The sequence below is a fragment of the Larimichthys crocea genome, chromosome I (genome assembly GCF_000972845.2).
Source record: "Larimichthys crocea isolate SSNF chromosome I, L_crocea_2.0, whole genome shotgun sequence".
Lineage (NCBI taxonomy): Eukaryota > Metazoa > Chordata > Actinopteri > Sciaenidae > Larimichthys > Larimichthys crocea.
Window position 1 is genome coordinate 35,629,762 of NC_040011.1, and position 15,430 is coordinate 35,645,191.

General features: G+C 39.9%; 1 protein-coding gene across 3 annotated transcripts in view; it reads left to right on the plus strand.

Annotated features, from left to right (window-relative positions):
- The window catches only part of apbb2a (amyloid beta (A4) precursor protein-binding, family B, member 2a), a 37,439-nt gene that overhangs the window by 20,127 nt on the left and 1,882 nt on the right, over positions 1-15,430 (plus strand). For 2 of the 3 annotated variants that reach the window (XM_027280952.1, XM_027280949.1), the window contains exons 9-14: positions 5,569-5,574; positions 8,035-8,149; positions 11,943-12,018; positions 14,644-14,724; positions 14,837-14,952; positions 15,103-15,285. In XM_027280952.1, the coding sequence (XP_027136753.1) occupies positions 5,569-5,574; positions 8,035-8,149; positions 11,943-12,018; positions 14,644-14,724; positions 14,837-14,952; positions 15,103-15,285 (577 nt within the window). The remainder of the gene's footprint in view (positions 1-5,568; positions 5,575-8,034; positions 8,150-11,942; positions 12,019-14,643; positions 14,725-14,836; positions 14,953-15,102; positions 15,286-15,430) is intronic. The other variant, XM_027280958.1, reaches the window with a different exon arrangement.

Here is a 15,430-nt window from a genome sequence, read left to right on the forward strand (position 1 = left end):
ATCTTGGTGCTGTAAACAAGTTTACAGTGTAGAGAGGTAATTACGCACAGACATTCTACATTAGGCCTAATGGCTTTGGGCCATGACTAATTCACCAGGTCGCAGGGGGGTTTACCCTGTTGTCACGTAGACTTTAAGTACTCCAGTGCCACTGCAGAAGGTTTTACTAGTGCTACTTCTAGTGAGATCCAAATTAACTCCAAAATCCTGCTGAAGGCAGTTCTTTTGCACAGAAATTTGCTTTCTTGCTCAGAGTTATATGAGAAAATGAATAGTCTGCCATGTGTCAGGAGGCGATTACCTTAGCATGAGGAGCGGGTGTGGCAGTGAGCTTAGCACAATGAGAGCTCCAACTATTTTTTATTTTTTATCTTATATACAGATATTTTTTTGAGCTATTGAACCTTCATTTTAAAAGTAGCAGCAGTAGTAGTAGTAGCTGAAGAATGACAGGAAAGTGTGGAGAGAGAGAAAGAAGGGGAATGACATGCAACAAAAGGGCCACGGGTCGAAATCAAACCCTGGGCCGCTGTGACAAGGACTGAGCCTTTGTACATTGAGTGTACTGCAGTGTGGCTGCGGTCTTTTCACAAAATAGGAAGAAGCCGAGAAAAATAGAGACAAAAAAGATACCCTGTCTGTGCACAGTGAGTGTGCATGGGCTACTGATCTGTAATGAGCTGTCATATTTGACAACTTTAACTAAATAAATCTTCATTTTCAAAAGAGTTCAAAGTCCACATTTAAGACTAAAGAGACTTTGAGAGGCTTTAAAATTAAACTGAAAAAGAGTTCATAACTAAAACATAAGTGATCTTTCAAAAATCCTTGTTTATGTTATGTTATCAATAACAGTATTGGCCTGAAACACCCAGTACTGACCAGGCTCTAATTACGATAGTGGATATCTAAGCATGCTATAGACACAGTTGTAAGTATCAGATAGTGGATACTTTACAGAGCCATCAATAAGACAGATCTGTAAAACTAAACCAGTATCTGTCAGCAGCTCTGTACAGTGCCATTAATGGGTCTGTAAAGTGTGTACTTTGCATCTCCGTGCTGGTTTTATCTTTGAGTTTCATTGGGCCTTTCATCACCATATTCTACTTTCCATTAGAATAAATTACATTTAGCTTTAGTCGCAAGCAACATTGGTTGTTTTCTGCAAACACAATTAGCAGCACTCAGGGGTCCAATTTTTCTTTTAAACACACAGCAGTATGTTGTAATGTTTATTGAGTTTGTACAAATGAAAATTTTCTAGCAGAGCACATGTAGATTACGAAGATCCATCAACAGAATCTGAAGTAACCAAAATGAAAACACGGTTTTAAACCGTGGCAGAGGAAATATTTATTACACAGGGAGCTTTAGGGTTTTATCAAATTACTATAATTTTCATGGATGTTATTATAGTTGTCGTCATTGTGCATTTAATTTACCTTTGTACTGTTTGTTTATAACTTAAAGAAACTGCAGAGAGCTTTGGTTAATTCATGCTGCATCAAGTTTTTAGTTAAGCTTATAAAACAAAGAGAGAGAAAAACGCCGTGCTTTTGAAAGAAGAATAATTAGATGCTGAATATAAATATACCTGTGAGGAGTTTTGTTATTCTCTTTACAGTGTGATGAAAGGGATTTCCTCTAAATCACCATCCAGCCGTTGTTGCTTTCACATGTCACAGATAAGCATTGAATCTCACTGTGAAACTGGATCACATCCACATCCACTTTGGATTGAAGCCAAAAATGCAATCCTGTTAGTAGTCAGAGTTACCAGTTCAGTTTCAATCAATAAGTATAACATATTTACACACTCACACACAGACACACACACGCACCTCACTGCCTCGGCTTGTACTTTCTGCTGACAGGATAGTCACAAGAACTTCCTCCTCAGACATTCCTAATCAGGATTTGGCTGAGCAGTTATCGTATGCAAGTGCATTGCCATAGTGGAAGCTGCTATCCCAGATACTCTGTAAAGCTGTCTGATAATTGAAGTCTGAATGAAGTGTGTGTGTGCCACAGCGCTCATTTGTGTGTGCGTGTGACAGATGGTTTGGAGAAGACTCGAGTCTCTACTGAGTGATACTGGAAGCTACAGAGCTGAGCAGGCTAGGGACTAGTTACATTTGTGTTGTTTTCACTGCCTCTTAAAAAGCCTCTTTTGCTGTAACAGTTGAGGACACTTAGTTTTTATTACACCATTTTAGCACCTGAAGATGCATGATTATCCCCTCTGAAACTACTTGAATTTAAATAATGCAGTATTTTCAGTGAAAGTAGTGTTCTATCTACATTACTATAGTTGCAAATTGTAATGCTTATGGGAAAAAAATAGACAACAAAAAAGCACTACAAAAGTAGTTATTGCTCATGTATCTCCATTCACGGACCTATTCAGTAATATTCTTATTTTTATGGATAAATGGTCAAAAGTAAACAATGTGACATCAATTGGTGTAAGAGTGTAACATGGAGCAAAGACAAAAAGTATATATTTGTATTTGTTTAGTAGTAGTTCCCTCATTTTCTGTGTTTTGTGTGTGTTCTGTGTATTTTTTCATAGTATGCATACATGTAGCATTACCTCAATTAATCAAATAATAAAGCATGATTTGCATTTCAACCCCACCTCAAAGACAAAACTAAGAGTAATGGCTAACGTTAACGTTTCACGACTACAAGCTGCATCTAATCACATCTCAAAGAAGCGTGGGGAAATTGTTGTGGCTTTCTGCAGCTTTCTTGCATTTCCACTCATGATCAATAGTTTTATTTCATGCAGAAAATCAAGGCGGCAACAACACAGTTTCACAAACAACCCCAGCCTCAGTGTTCAACAGTGTTTTGCCTTATAGATTTTCTTTCCACATTCCCTCTTCTTACATTTGTCAGCAGTGTAAAACATTTCTATGCCTGATTAATTCACTTTTTTGGAATTAAATGAATAAGAAAATCACTGTAGGTATAGTGGATCTAAACATATGACTGAAATCAAAAAATGTGTGATCAAGCATTGAATATCACAAACTGGAATTATGTCTATGTTTTGTATGCAAGGGTGGGATTTTCCTTCAGCTGTACATATGCTAATGTTACTACTACACACAGTGCTGTTAGTTCTACTGATGGTGGGTGACGGATGTCAGAGCTGCAGACACTGACGGCTCTGTGTGACTTTCCTAGACCCAGTTCTCTATACATCTACAGCCGTGACCTCATTTAATCTCAGAGTTGTACACATCTTCTGGAGCCGAGTCTGCCTCACAGCCATCAGGATCAAAGAGAGATTGGTAGTAGTGAGTCAGTCATCCTTTATTCAGCTCTGGAAATATATGAGAGGAAAAAATTTGGTGGGAGTCTTGCTTTAACTCATCTCTCTGCTTCATACCTTTCATCTCTTTTTCCTCTCCACCTCTCCCTCCGCCATCAAGCCCACAATGCGTCTCACACCTCGTTCCCATTCCTCTCTGCTACATTCCCACCATTTCATTTTGGCTTTCTGGCCTCCTGCCTTTATCACTTACCTCTCTTGACATTTTATCTATCTATCCTCTCTCCTCACTTTCCTGCCAAAAACTCTCCCTACATCTCTGAGGTCTATGTGTCATTCATCTAGCCTGTCTGTGTCTACCATGTGTCACTCCTTCCATTAACTGAGGTCAGGGATAACTGCTCCTCAATGCCAAAGTAAACCAACAACTCTCTTTTTTCTTCTGTTTTCAACGCTACACAAAAATACCATTTATGTGTGTCCACACTTTTGTTCTGAGGTTGTTTTGATGGAGATCTCTGTCTGCACTAAAATGTCAAATCAATAGGAAATTGACTCGATGTGTTCTTTTTCCTAATGTGGTCGGCAAACTATAAAAGACTGCGTTACAGTCAACATGTAGACAGGTGCTGGTGGAGGTCAATTGCTTATATTTATGGAAGCTTTACTGTTTGTAATGGACTTGGCACCAGAATGAGTGATGAGCGATTACAGACAAAGTTAGAGGCACCAGAAAGGTGGCTTCATTATTTTACTGCCTGACCAGGATGAAGTCATTTTATTCCAAAATACAAATTTCTCCCATCTTTGAAATGCTCAATTTTCAGGTGTAAAAAAAAACCTTGTGGCCAGAGCGAAAAGGATTCATTTCTAGATGCAGCTGGACTCAGGGACAAATAAGGTCAGTCATGACAATCCTGTAGGTTTTCTGTGAGGCTGGAGTCAGTTCTGGGTTTGAATCAGATGATGATATGGTAGTAATAAAGCTTTTGCAACACTTTCAGTCTGACACGCATGCAAATTAGTTGCAGCGAGAGAAGAATGAGGTGTTGTGATGGTAAATATAAAGAACGGCTTTTGGGCCATTGAGAATTTTGATGCCAAAAATCCAATTCCACCAAAGTGACTGGCAGTGAAAAGAGCATGAGGTGTGAATTTGAAATGGAGCAGAAGGAAGAATGGGAAGTAAATGAACTGAGAGCAAGAAAAGAAATCATGAATGAAATCCAAACAGACAGAAAGAAAAGCATGTGCAGAGACATTTACATGTGGCGAGTGAAAGCTTCTAGACAGTTTATACTGGTACATGTGTTGATTTAGCCTCCATATGTCTGTGTGTTTGGGTGCGTGTGTGTGTGTGTGTGTGTGTGTGTGTGTGTGTGTGTTGAAGTTGAAGCAGCAGCTCTGATGCTCTGACTGAAGATTCCTGTTTGAGATAAGCTGCCAGCTGCTACCACACACGCTCATACACCTACGCACACACAGAGACTGCTTCTCACTAAGTGGATCATCAAAGAATCAAAGGCGGTCGATGTTTGAATTAGCCTGTCTGTTCTTTATTCAACCCGTGCCTCCTTTGTAGTGATCCTGATGATATGTAAAATTGTCTATATGGAAGAGAGCAGCTGTGATAAGTTGTTAATATGAATCACTCTGCGTTGCTTCTCTCTCTCTCTCTCTCTCTGTCGCTCTTGTTTTTTCTGTTTTTAGGGGGCTTCTCCTGTTATGGGAAGAAAAGAGAGTGAGAGATGGAGAGAGCTGTGGAAAGGGAAAGTAAGATTAAAAGAGTGAAAGCAAAGAGAGGGATGAAAGAGAGGCTTAGAGGAGGAAAAGGTAGAGGGAGACGTGGGTAGAGGGAGGGAGAGCTGCAGTAAAAACAAGGTGTGTGTGTGTGTGTGAGTATGTTGGCACATCTAACACGAAAGGTGTGTTGTGTCACAATGTAGCAGAACGCTAAGCCACTGAAATGAAAAGTATACAGAACTGAGCTCCAGTGCACACACACACACATCTCACGGGAAGAGGTGAAAGAGCGTTGTGTCTTGTTTCTGACTCAGTACGTCGTGTGTATTAACTTTTTTTTCCCTCGCTTTTTCTTTCCAATCTTCCGCTTCCCTTTTTTAATTTCCTTTTACTGTAATACGATTCTCTCTTCCTTCCATTTTTCACAATTCTTAATTTTCCATTCCACTTTCTTTCTTTAACTAATTTATTCTTTCCTTTCTATTTCCTCCACTGTATTCCCTTTCATCCCAACCCACTTCCTTCTGCTTCCCTGGACCCAGAGAAAGGTAATTGCTCTTCGTCTTGTGGTCAAGTGTGATATGCTTCTCTGTTGTTTTTCGGTAACTGTTGTGTCAAGAACGACCCATACAACCACACCCACTGCCCTGTGCAACCACGTCTGTCACTCCAGGCATCATATCGGTGGCTTTTCTTCACCCAGAGTAGCTGTTTCTCTTCACAGGAGTGCAGCAACAACTACTGAAGGTCTAAATAACTGGTGTTAAATCATCACTGAGCCAGACTGGCCACAGGCTAGTTCCTATTAAGAGGTGCATGCTGTTTTATCACGTTTTGATCCCCCAGAGGGGGTACAGAAGTCATAAAAGAGCCATTTGTAGTATGCGAGGCAAGGCCACTCATGCTGCTTTGGTGACACACTGCTCAAATGTCCCTGAACGAAGCGCACTGGACGCATACACTCACCACACACAAACACACACACACACACGCACGTCCCATTGCACTTTCCTTTCTGGCCACAGGCAGGGGGAGCATTATCGACCCAAAGTGTGTGAGCACACAATTAAGCAGAGGAGACAGGCCGGATAATGGACTCATAAACACAAAGAGCCCACTGTGATAAATGCCGGCTGTGTTTGCCATATTTCTGTCTGTGTCTATGGTTATTTGGGAGTGTGCACTGTATGTGTGTGTGTGTTCGTGTGTGTGTGCATGGAGCTGTTCAGCCGCATCTGGTGACACTGCCATCCAGTTGGCTTCTCTGCATGTCCCCGCTCCTTTCTTTCACTCTGTTTACTCATCATCATTTCAGTCTGGGCTGCAAACACATCCTCCTACCCTTTGTTCTGCAGCTTGTCTCACCTGTTAATGAGGAAGAAATGTGTCTATCTTTCATCTTGTTTGTGTGTGTATGTGTGTGCGTAGTATCGCCCACATATAGCTGTGTTTCATCTCCCACCCACTCTGCATAAAGTTTGCTTCTCGATGGAGTTTCCCTCTCTCAGTCTCACCCTCATACTCATCATTTCTCTGTGCTGTGTGGCACCACTGTAAAGCACTCCGCTCATACAGTAGTTTCCTCAGGCTGTATGCTTATGTGTTCCTGTGTGTGTCTCCGACTCCGGACAGAGAAACCTGTTGTTCATGGAGCAACACAATATGTCACATGTGAAAGGGGCTTTAAGTAATCTATTAATCAAATAAACGTTAACTGGTGTACAAGGAATTGCAGCAATAAGCCAGAAAAGCTTATGGCAGCTGACAAAGCAACAATAAATGTGGGAGATATTTCGACAGAGCTCCAAGAAATATCTAGAGAAGAGGTCATGATGCAAAATGGGGTAATAATAATTTCGCTTTTTTAACTTGTGCATGAAATTTCCTGCAACTTGCTGGCTCTTTAATTCATTGCTTAACAGCTGATAGTGCAAACAGGTCTTCAGCAGAAGACTGGTCCTAGGACAGACTGATGTTTGATGTTTGCAAATAGTCACTTCCTGACAACACAAAGAAAATGAAGAAAAGATGTTCCCTCCAAAAGGGGAAATTGAGGGAATGAAAATAGAATAAATGAAATGAAATCACTGGGAGGGATTTCAAATGGAAAGGATGTTTGAAGACAATGCTGATAATGCCAAAATTAAACCCAACCAAGTCAAGAAAAATGCTGAAGGGAATATGAAACACAAATTGGCAATCATATCCACATATTGGCCCTAAGCTACGTGCCCTTTGGGAAGAGTTGTTTAAGGCCTTTAAAGATGCATTCAATATATAACAATGTCCAAAAGTACTCCAAGGAGTAATATCACTTTGCTGAAAAACCAGCTAGTAGCAGATATTCAATGCATTCCAGGTAAGTGGATAAATCTTGACTCTCCCACATACAATATGTGGAGAGAAGAAGTGTTATGAGATGGAACAAATGGAATCAGGAGGGAAAAGCTGTAATATAACAAAGAGATGGAATTCTGTAATGGGCTTATTAATGCATTGAGGTTATTTAGTATATTTTCATAAGCATAAATAACCATCAGTTATCCTGTCCCGTCTCCCTTATCAGACTCACATGTTTTACTGTAGTGTGTGATCCAACAAAAAGGCCACCTGGGTTTTCCATGAAATATGCGTTTGATGTTTTATTTATATGCAGATTTATTTATTTATTTAAAAGCACAACAATATGTTTCCTCATCCTACATTGTAAAATAATTCCCTTCACATGGAGAAAACAACCTGCCATCTTTTGTCCTGATTGATTGAAGTGATTTGTTTCTTCATATTATCATAAAGGCTTGGTAAAGAAGATAGTAAATAGTACAAAGAGTGGAAGATCACCCACCTGTGGTGTAACTGAATCACCTGTATTATGGGACAACAGAGATTATTACTTACAGCCCCTTTAACAAAGATGCATCTGCTGTCGAGGAATGTGGCGTTTGTTTCTTACCTGCATTAGAAAATCATGTGCAATAATTCTCGTGTGTCTTCTGCCCGTCTTTCAGGGACTTTGCCTACGTGGCGAGAGACAAAAACACGCGGGTGCTGAAGTGCCACGTGTTCCGATGTGATACCCCTGCCGCAGCCATCGCCACAAGTCTCCACGAAATCTGCTCCAAGGTGCGTGTCGTTACTGTCGCCTCCTAGGCATTAATGAGCTTATTTGCTGATCTGAAACAAGAAATCAAGCTGTGATTAGAGCGACTGTTGGAGAGAAAAAGAAAATTATTTTTCTGATAATGCCAGAGCTGCGTTTTGAGGTTGTATCTTAGATGCTACTCCTACATGCATGCTATATAGAACTAATGACCGAGAGTGAAAAACACTGTAGCAGTGCAAAATTTCTGTTATCTTTTTCTAGAGAAATTAGAGCTGAGGAGAGAAATGGGGGGATGAGCCTTTACTGTGAGGCGAGGAGATAACTCAGGGCACAGAGTACATGCAGTATTTCTTTAAAAGAGTTTTCAGTGTGTGTGAGTCAGAGAGCGAGAGAGATGGTGATGACAGCCTGTGAACCCTCTTAAGGACAGGGAATCCCAGATCCTTAAAGGTGCAAAGCCGCAACATCAATTGAAGTCACACATCATACCAAATACAGGCTCATGCATGGCAGCTTTTTTGAGGCAGCACACAGTCTGGCAGCAAGGTTGCAGCAGAACAGACATCTATCCTCCCACTTGTTTGCCCTTTCCAAATGTGCACTGGGCACCACAAAATCCAAAAAAGGGAATTATGGCAACCTGCTGATCCTGCCAGGCTCCACCAGGGTCAGTGTCGACATCACCCAGATCAGCAGGTCTAATGACATCTGCAGCTCCACCATTTGAATAAGTGATAAGTTGCGGCAGTACCTCCATCTGAGAAGTAGCGGCAGATGAAGCCTTGTCACTGAAAGTAGATCCGGTGATCTAGTAGTGGAACTGTCGGTGTCTGTAAGTAGCAGTACCTGAGACACTGCATTGTAATTCAGTGACACCTGAAGCCTTGTCATCGTGCACAGCTCTGGTAATGTCTTACTGGAACAGTGTTTTTTTGAACCACCACGGTCTGAAGCTCTGTAAAAGACCACAGCAGTGGCTAAAGCTTGAAGCTGTGTGTCTGTGTATTCTTCATATGAACCAGTGGCAGCTTTCCACATGAAGGAACCCTTTAAGTGGACTCAAAAATGCTTCCCATCTTTGTACTGAATGGCATCTACAAGTATCTCTTCAAGTATCAAGTTCAAGTATCTCTGGTTTGCATCATCCAGATTTCTGCACACGCTCAGTGAAACCAGGGTTTAACACCATTTGTCACTTTGTATTCATCTGGCGACTTTTACCTCCTCTCTGAATTGATGGAGCCCTGTTCCCTGCTGAAATACTGCCAGGTGTTCCTGCCAGCACACAGCAGGTGGTCCCTTGGCTGACCCAGCAGGTGTACAATAGCTTTCTTGTGTGATATATGGGGTTTCCAGGGAAGAGGCCGATGCCAAAACAAAAAGAATGCCTTAAAACATCTCGGTCCCCACATATCAATGGCTTTAGATATTGGGAGACCCAAGGTCACCTCTAAAACTTGGTACACACAAGCCACAATTTACTTTCACTTTGGAGACTGGAATGGCCAAACCGAAGTTGATTTACTTCACCCTGAAGGGTTGGCTCTTCTGGTTGACATGTAAAATATTGTCAGGTTTGTATAAAGGATGCCAATAGCTCAGATATTTTACCAAAACATCTTTCTCCATTTAAGTCCAACAAAAATATTATATATATATATAATAATTAATTCTTAATTCTTAATTGTTTTTCATTTCATTATTATTATTATTATTATTTTATTTTTATTTTTTGCTGAAGACATCTAAATCAGTGGCAATTTCTCATTTTTGTCATGCATTTTTAATTTGTGTCTTCTAAGCATTTTGAGTCTTTTTATTCAATTTTTGTTTGTTTTTGTATATTTGTACTATTGGGTGGTTTTCAAATAAGGCTTTAAGTGAAATATGTCCCTGTTGGATGGACCGTCCGGAAATTTGGTACATTTATAATTTTGGTGATACTCTGAGTTCAAAATCAAGCAAACCATCATCAGTTCAGATTTTAAATTTAGATTGAGTTTATTGAAAAGATACTGTTGCCAAATCATTCAGAAATAATCACTGGCAAGCAACAATTGTGTATTAATCTGTGGCTGAAAATAGTCTGTAACACAAGCTCAACACAAACTACAGTGTCCAGATGTTTTAGGACATTACTAAACCTTTTGATATAAACAAGTGACTTATCTTTAAAGCAATGCAGGAGCAAAATGACTAGAATCAGAAAAGCTTTTTTTGTTTGCTTGTTTTTATGGGATTTTACACCTGAGCTCATTAAAATAGTAGTAGTATAAAGTCCTGTCTAGCCAACTATTACAAACTTGCCTTTCCAGCCACACATGCAATATTAGTATGATTTCTATCTAGGGTGTGAGAAGTGCATTGGTCAGCGTTAGTCTGGAACACCAAAGCTATCTGTAACATAATGAAAGCCAATGAATGGTTTACTGCTAGCCAGTGTATACTGCAGTATAGTGGAAATATATATAATACATGAAGACCCATTAACACTTATACATAGCCTGGGCATACAGTATAAGTCACACACACACACACATACACACACACACACAAACACAAACACAAACACACACACACACACACAAACACACACAAAGAGAAACCAGTCTGTCCCCACACCAGCAGTGACCTTGTAAAGGATGAATCTACCTGGAGCTACTGATCTTGTCCCTTAGAGACATGTTGACCCATTTAGAGATGGATGCTTTTTTCCCGTTAATTTCTTCTTATCGCCTAGCCCAAATTGAAGGAAGAGAGTGTTTCTCTATGTCTGTATGTGTGTGTGTGTGTGTGTGTGTGTGTGTGTATGACCATGACTCTTCACACTGCCTATTTTAAATGTAGTTGTAGTTTTCTCTTTACTGCAGCGGAGAAACTTGGTGACCCGAGGCTTGCAGCTGCGCAGCGCACTGAGAGGGCTTCCTGTATGTGTGTGTGTGTGAGAGAAAGAGAGAAAGAGAGAGTGTGTATGCGTGCATGCATTTTCTTGCATGATCCCCTGTGAGCAGAGTTGCAGACTCACCATAGACTTTGATTAATGACACCTACAATTAATCAAATATCTGTAGCAGTAAGGGTGCAGCAGCTCGGTGCAGGGGCCATGCAGACTATCCAAGACTCTTTAAAGAGTGTGTACACTGCAGCAAACGAACAAAAGGAAAGAGTGAAAGACAGCTTTCTTTTGAGACTGTTCTTTCAAATTCAGATATATCATTTAAAAAAGAAAGTTTTAAAGGATAATGTATATTTTTTATATTGTCCATGAAAAGCAATAACAAACTGATTCCTCTAACAGGTTTTACCTGTGTATGCCATATACTGATGTATGCCATAAAGCTCCATTCTTGTCCAACACTAACACAAGCGCTGTCGTTTATTTAGAGTTAATCCTACATACACTGTCCTGCTGCTGTAAATAATGCACAAAATCCACTTCTAAAAGTAGTCAATACAAAAAAAGAATTAAAAGAATATTATTAAAAAGAATATTTGTGAAGATCTTTAGTCAAAACAAATGGGATTGGGGAAGAGACAGAGCAGAAAAATTAATGCTAAACTAATGCTAGACTGATGCATTGTTGGTTTTTAATATATCTAGGAACAAATCTATAGAATATCACATTTTGTTATTTTTTTGTGATTTAGCTGTAATTGAGGCAATTTAAGATCCCTGTCGTGTCCACTTTCAACCATATATTTCCTTCTCTTGTCCCCATTCCCATTCCCCTCCTTCTTCTCTCTCATTTTGTCCTGTTCTTCCCATTTTTTATTCTCCTCTTTCTCCATTTTTCCTCTTCCCTCATCATCTAGATTATGGCTGAAAGAAAAAGTGCTAAGGCTGCAGCTGGCAGCTCCTCCCAGACCGGCTCCGATGTACCCCTACAAGGTATACACACACACACACACACACACACACCTTTTTCTTTGAGTCTCTTTCTTCTGTAGTTCCCTCGTGAGGGAATTCGATTTGTCAGCCACGTGCTATCTTCCCTGCTGTGGTTTCTTGTCTCACATTACAGCATTCCTCATCTTAGACCAAGTATATGTTTTTTTTTAAATGACCGTATAGCCTCAGGAGCGACTGTGAACATTTGTTAATAGTGAAGATAGCAGTGTTTGGTTCAACAGATATTGCTGACTCCAGAACAACTCCTCTGTTCACGATCACTGAGCTTTATCCTCCCAGCGCTAATTCTATTCACCGTTTTTCATTTTTGCTAAGTCCCACTGCTTGTTCCTCTCAGTCCCAAGTAATTATAGGAAGAAAGAGAAAAAGCGGCAGCACAATTCATCCTCTGCTGTAACTTCAGCTGTATCTGCTGAGCTCTGGGGTAAGGAGCCTCAGCATCAGAATATAAAAGAACTATATCGGATCTTCACTTACAGAGGCAGTCAACCTCATTAAAACCCAATTAGTGTTTCTTTGAGGCAAGGCCTGGTGCTCCACAGCACCCATCCCAACCAAAGGATCAAAGAACGTATTGGTGAAACATCCCTCACATCTTTTAAAGCTATAACTTTAACTGAAACATCTAGTTGGTATCCAGTGAGAGGTGATGTACTTCAAATAGATAGACTATTCCAGGAGCTCTAGAGGTCCATACACAGAAAAAAACAGTGGATGTTTTTGTTCTCGGATAGATCAGGGCTTTTCAGGGTAGCTGGGATTGTGCAATCCCATGTGGGAACACATTTTAGGAGATTAGCACCAAATGATTTGGGATGAGCCCCAACACAAGTATAATGGAACGATTTGGGATGAGCCCCAACAGGATAATGGCCCGATTGTGTCATCACATTTGGCCTGTCCAGAACTCGACAGTAAGGATTTCCCGGGTTGCCCACGTTGGGCAAGTAAATCTTGCAACTCACTTTTTAAACTCATTGTTTTTTCTGGAGCTGATGATGGATGTAGGCGTGAGCCATCATCCGTGCGCATGCAGTGCCGATTAGGCACTCGTGAGAAAAGTTTTTAAGCTCTAGTGCAAGCAAGCTTTTTAATTATGCTGGACTTTAGTTGGATGGTGTCAGAAGATGTGGGCGAGACTCCAACTACTCAACTATGCACAGTTTGTGAGGCAGATAAATTGGGGTAGGTTTTCAAAGGCACGTCAAGTTTAAAAAAAAACCTTGCTAGAGTACTATAACGAGAGCAGACAGCATGTCGCTCACATGACAGCTAAGAGCCTTTGTTGTCATTTGATAGCTGCTAAATAAAACAACTTTTATTTCCCGACTGGGCAAGTGAAAAAAGAAACATTGATGTTAAACCCTGTTTGCTGAGCTCTACTTTAAATTTGGATTTAGTGTTTGAAAACCTCTCAGTGTTCATCATTCAGGTAACTCCTGTTTTTAGAGCTTCAGCAGTACACACTGAATGTGAGATATTAGGGACTTTTTTCATTACACTAATGAGGTGAATCCAGGCAAAAGCCATTATCCCTGATTGGTTTCCCACATTCAGTCAACACTGATCACACAAAGATGAGATCACAATGAATGAATCTGTGATATTCAGTAATAAAGATGTGGATTGTGCATCGGAACATCATCAAAACACTGCTTTTCAGCTATTAAGTCATAATGTATAAATATTTTAAATGATTATAGTATCTTTCAAATTATTCTGATTTGTTGGTGCTTTCATATTAATGTGTCAGTGTCTTCTTCTAGAATGATAAAAGATACATTTGTAAATATGAAAATGATCAATATGTACATAAACTAGACTTAATATGTGAAAACTGCGATCTACCTGCATGATTTTTTTTTTTTAGAATCTGGATTTTCATTTTTAAATACTTCATTTAAAGCAAAATATTAAAGCAAAGCGTTTATGAGTGAGTCGAGGATATTTCTAACAATTATACATGTTAGATGTTGTTATCCATTAAACTGGATGAGTCATTCAAGAATAATGAACATTTCATTTAGACTTAGTAATAATCATTAATTTCATTGCAGTTCACCCCTCATTTTTGAAATTCATGTCGACACACGATACAGAAGATAGTTAATCATAAATAACCCTAACCTTAGTTTTTATCACATTTGGGGATTAACAGTCTTTAAACTGTGTATTAAAACATTTAACTACATTTAGTGTTCTGTGTTTTACCTTGTCTGGAATCATTTTAAGCTTATGGAGCTAATTGCATGGTGTGTTAATAGCGAACTCCTGAGGGTAAAATGATGATGATGAACTGCTGTGCTGACTGAAATGTAGGTGATATATACATCTTCGATTATCCTCATTCATAGTGTATGTCAATTTGTTCTGTCTGCAGGCCATTGTGTAAACAGGCACAGCTGGGTTTTTTATGCAGAAATCCTGCATCCTCATGTGTGAATATATTTATCATGTCAACAGCACTATAAAATATTAAAATATTCACCAGTGTTTGTTTATGTGTCTAGTTTAAGCCAATTATCATGTGTGGACTTGCATTAGATGTTGTTCCCTGCAGGCGATCTGGTTGTGCGTGTTTTAATGTGTGTGTTTTCTATGCAGAGTTCCCCATGCCAAAGACAGAGTTGGTGCAGAAGTTTCATGTGTTGTATCTGGGTATGACATCCGTGTCTCGCCCCATAGGTAAACCTGAATTAATACTGAAACCTATCCACATGTCATAACACATCCAGCATGTAATACATTCAATCACACACTGTCTCACTGTTCACACTCTCCTGTGCTTTGCCCTCAGGTATGGACATCATAAATGGGGCCATAGACAGCCTCGTGTCCTCAACAGGCAAAGAGGACTGGACTCCTGTCATACTGAGTATTGCTGACACCACACTGGCTGTCATCAAAGATAAGGCAAGGGAGTTTTGTTGCTGTCCTGAGGAGTATGAGATAAATAAAAGAAGTAAAAGTGCTTGTCGATTTTTTATTTTTATTTTAGAGGGAGATCTAATAGAGCAGATGCTGGATTGTTGATCTGATTCTTCTATTGACTATCTTATGCAGGAAGAAGAGGAGGAGGTGTTGGTGGAGTGCCGTGTCCGTTTCTTGTCCTTCATGGGCGTTGGACGGGATGTGCACACATTTGCCTTCATTATGGACACTGGGAGCCAGCATTTCCAGTGTCATGTGTTCTGGTGCGACCCCAACGCAGGCTGTGTGTCTGAGGCTGTGCAGGCAGCATGTGTGGTGAGTTCATATTTCATTCTTTTGTTGTGAAATCATGCTATATATGTTATTTTATTGTGTCACTCTTCATTAATGAATATTAACAGGTTTTGTATTTAAAAGAATAGTTAGATATTTTTTTCGTCTAACCCTTTTCTTCCTTCCT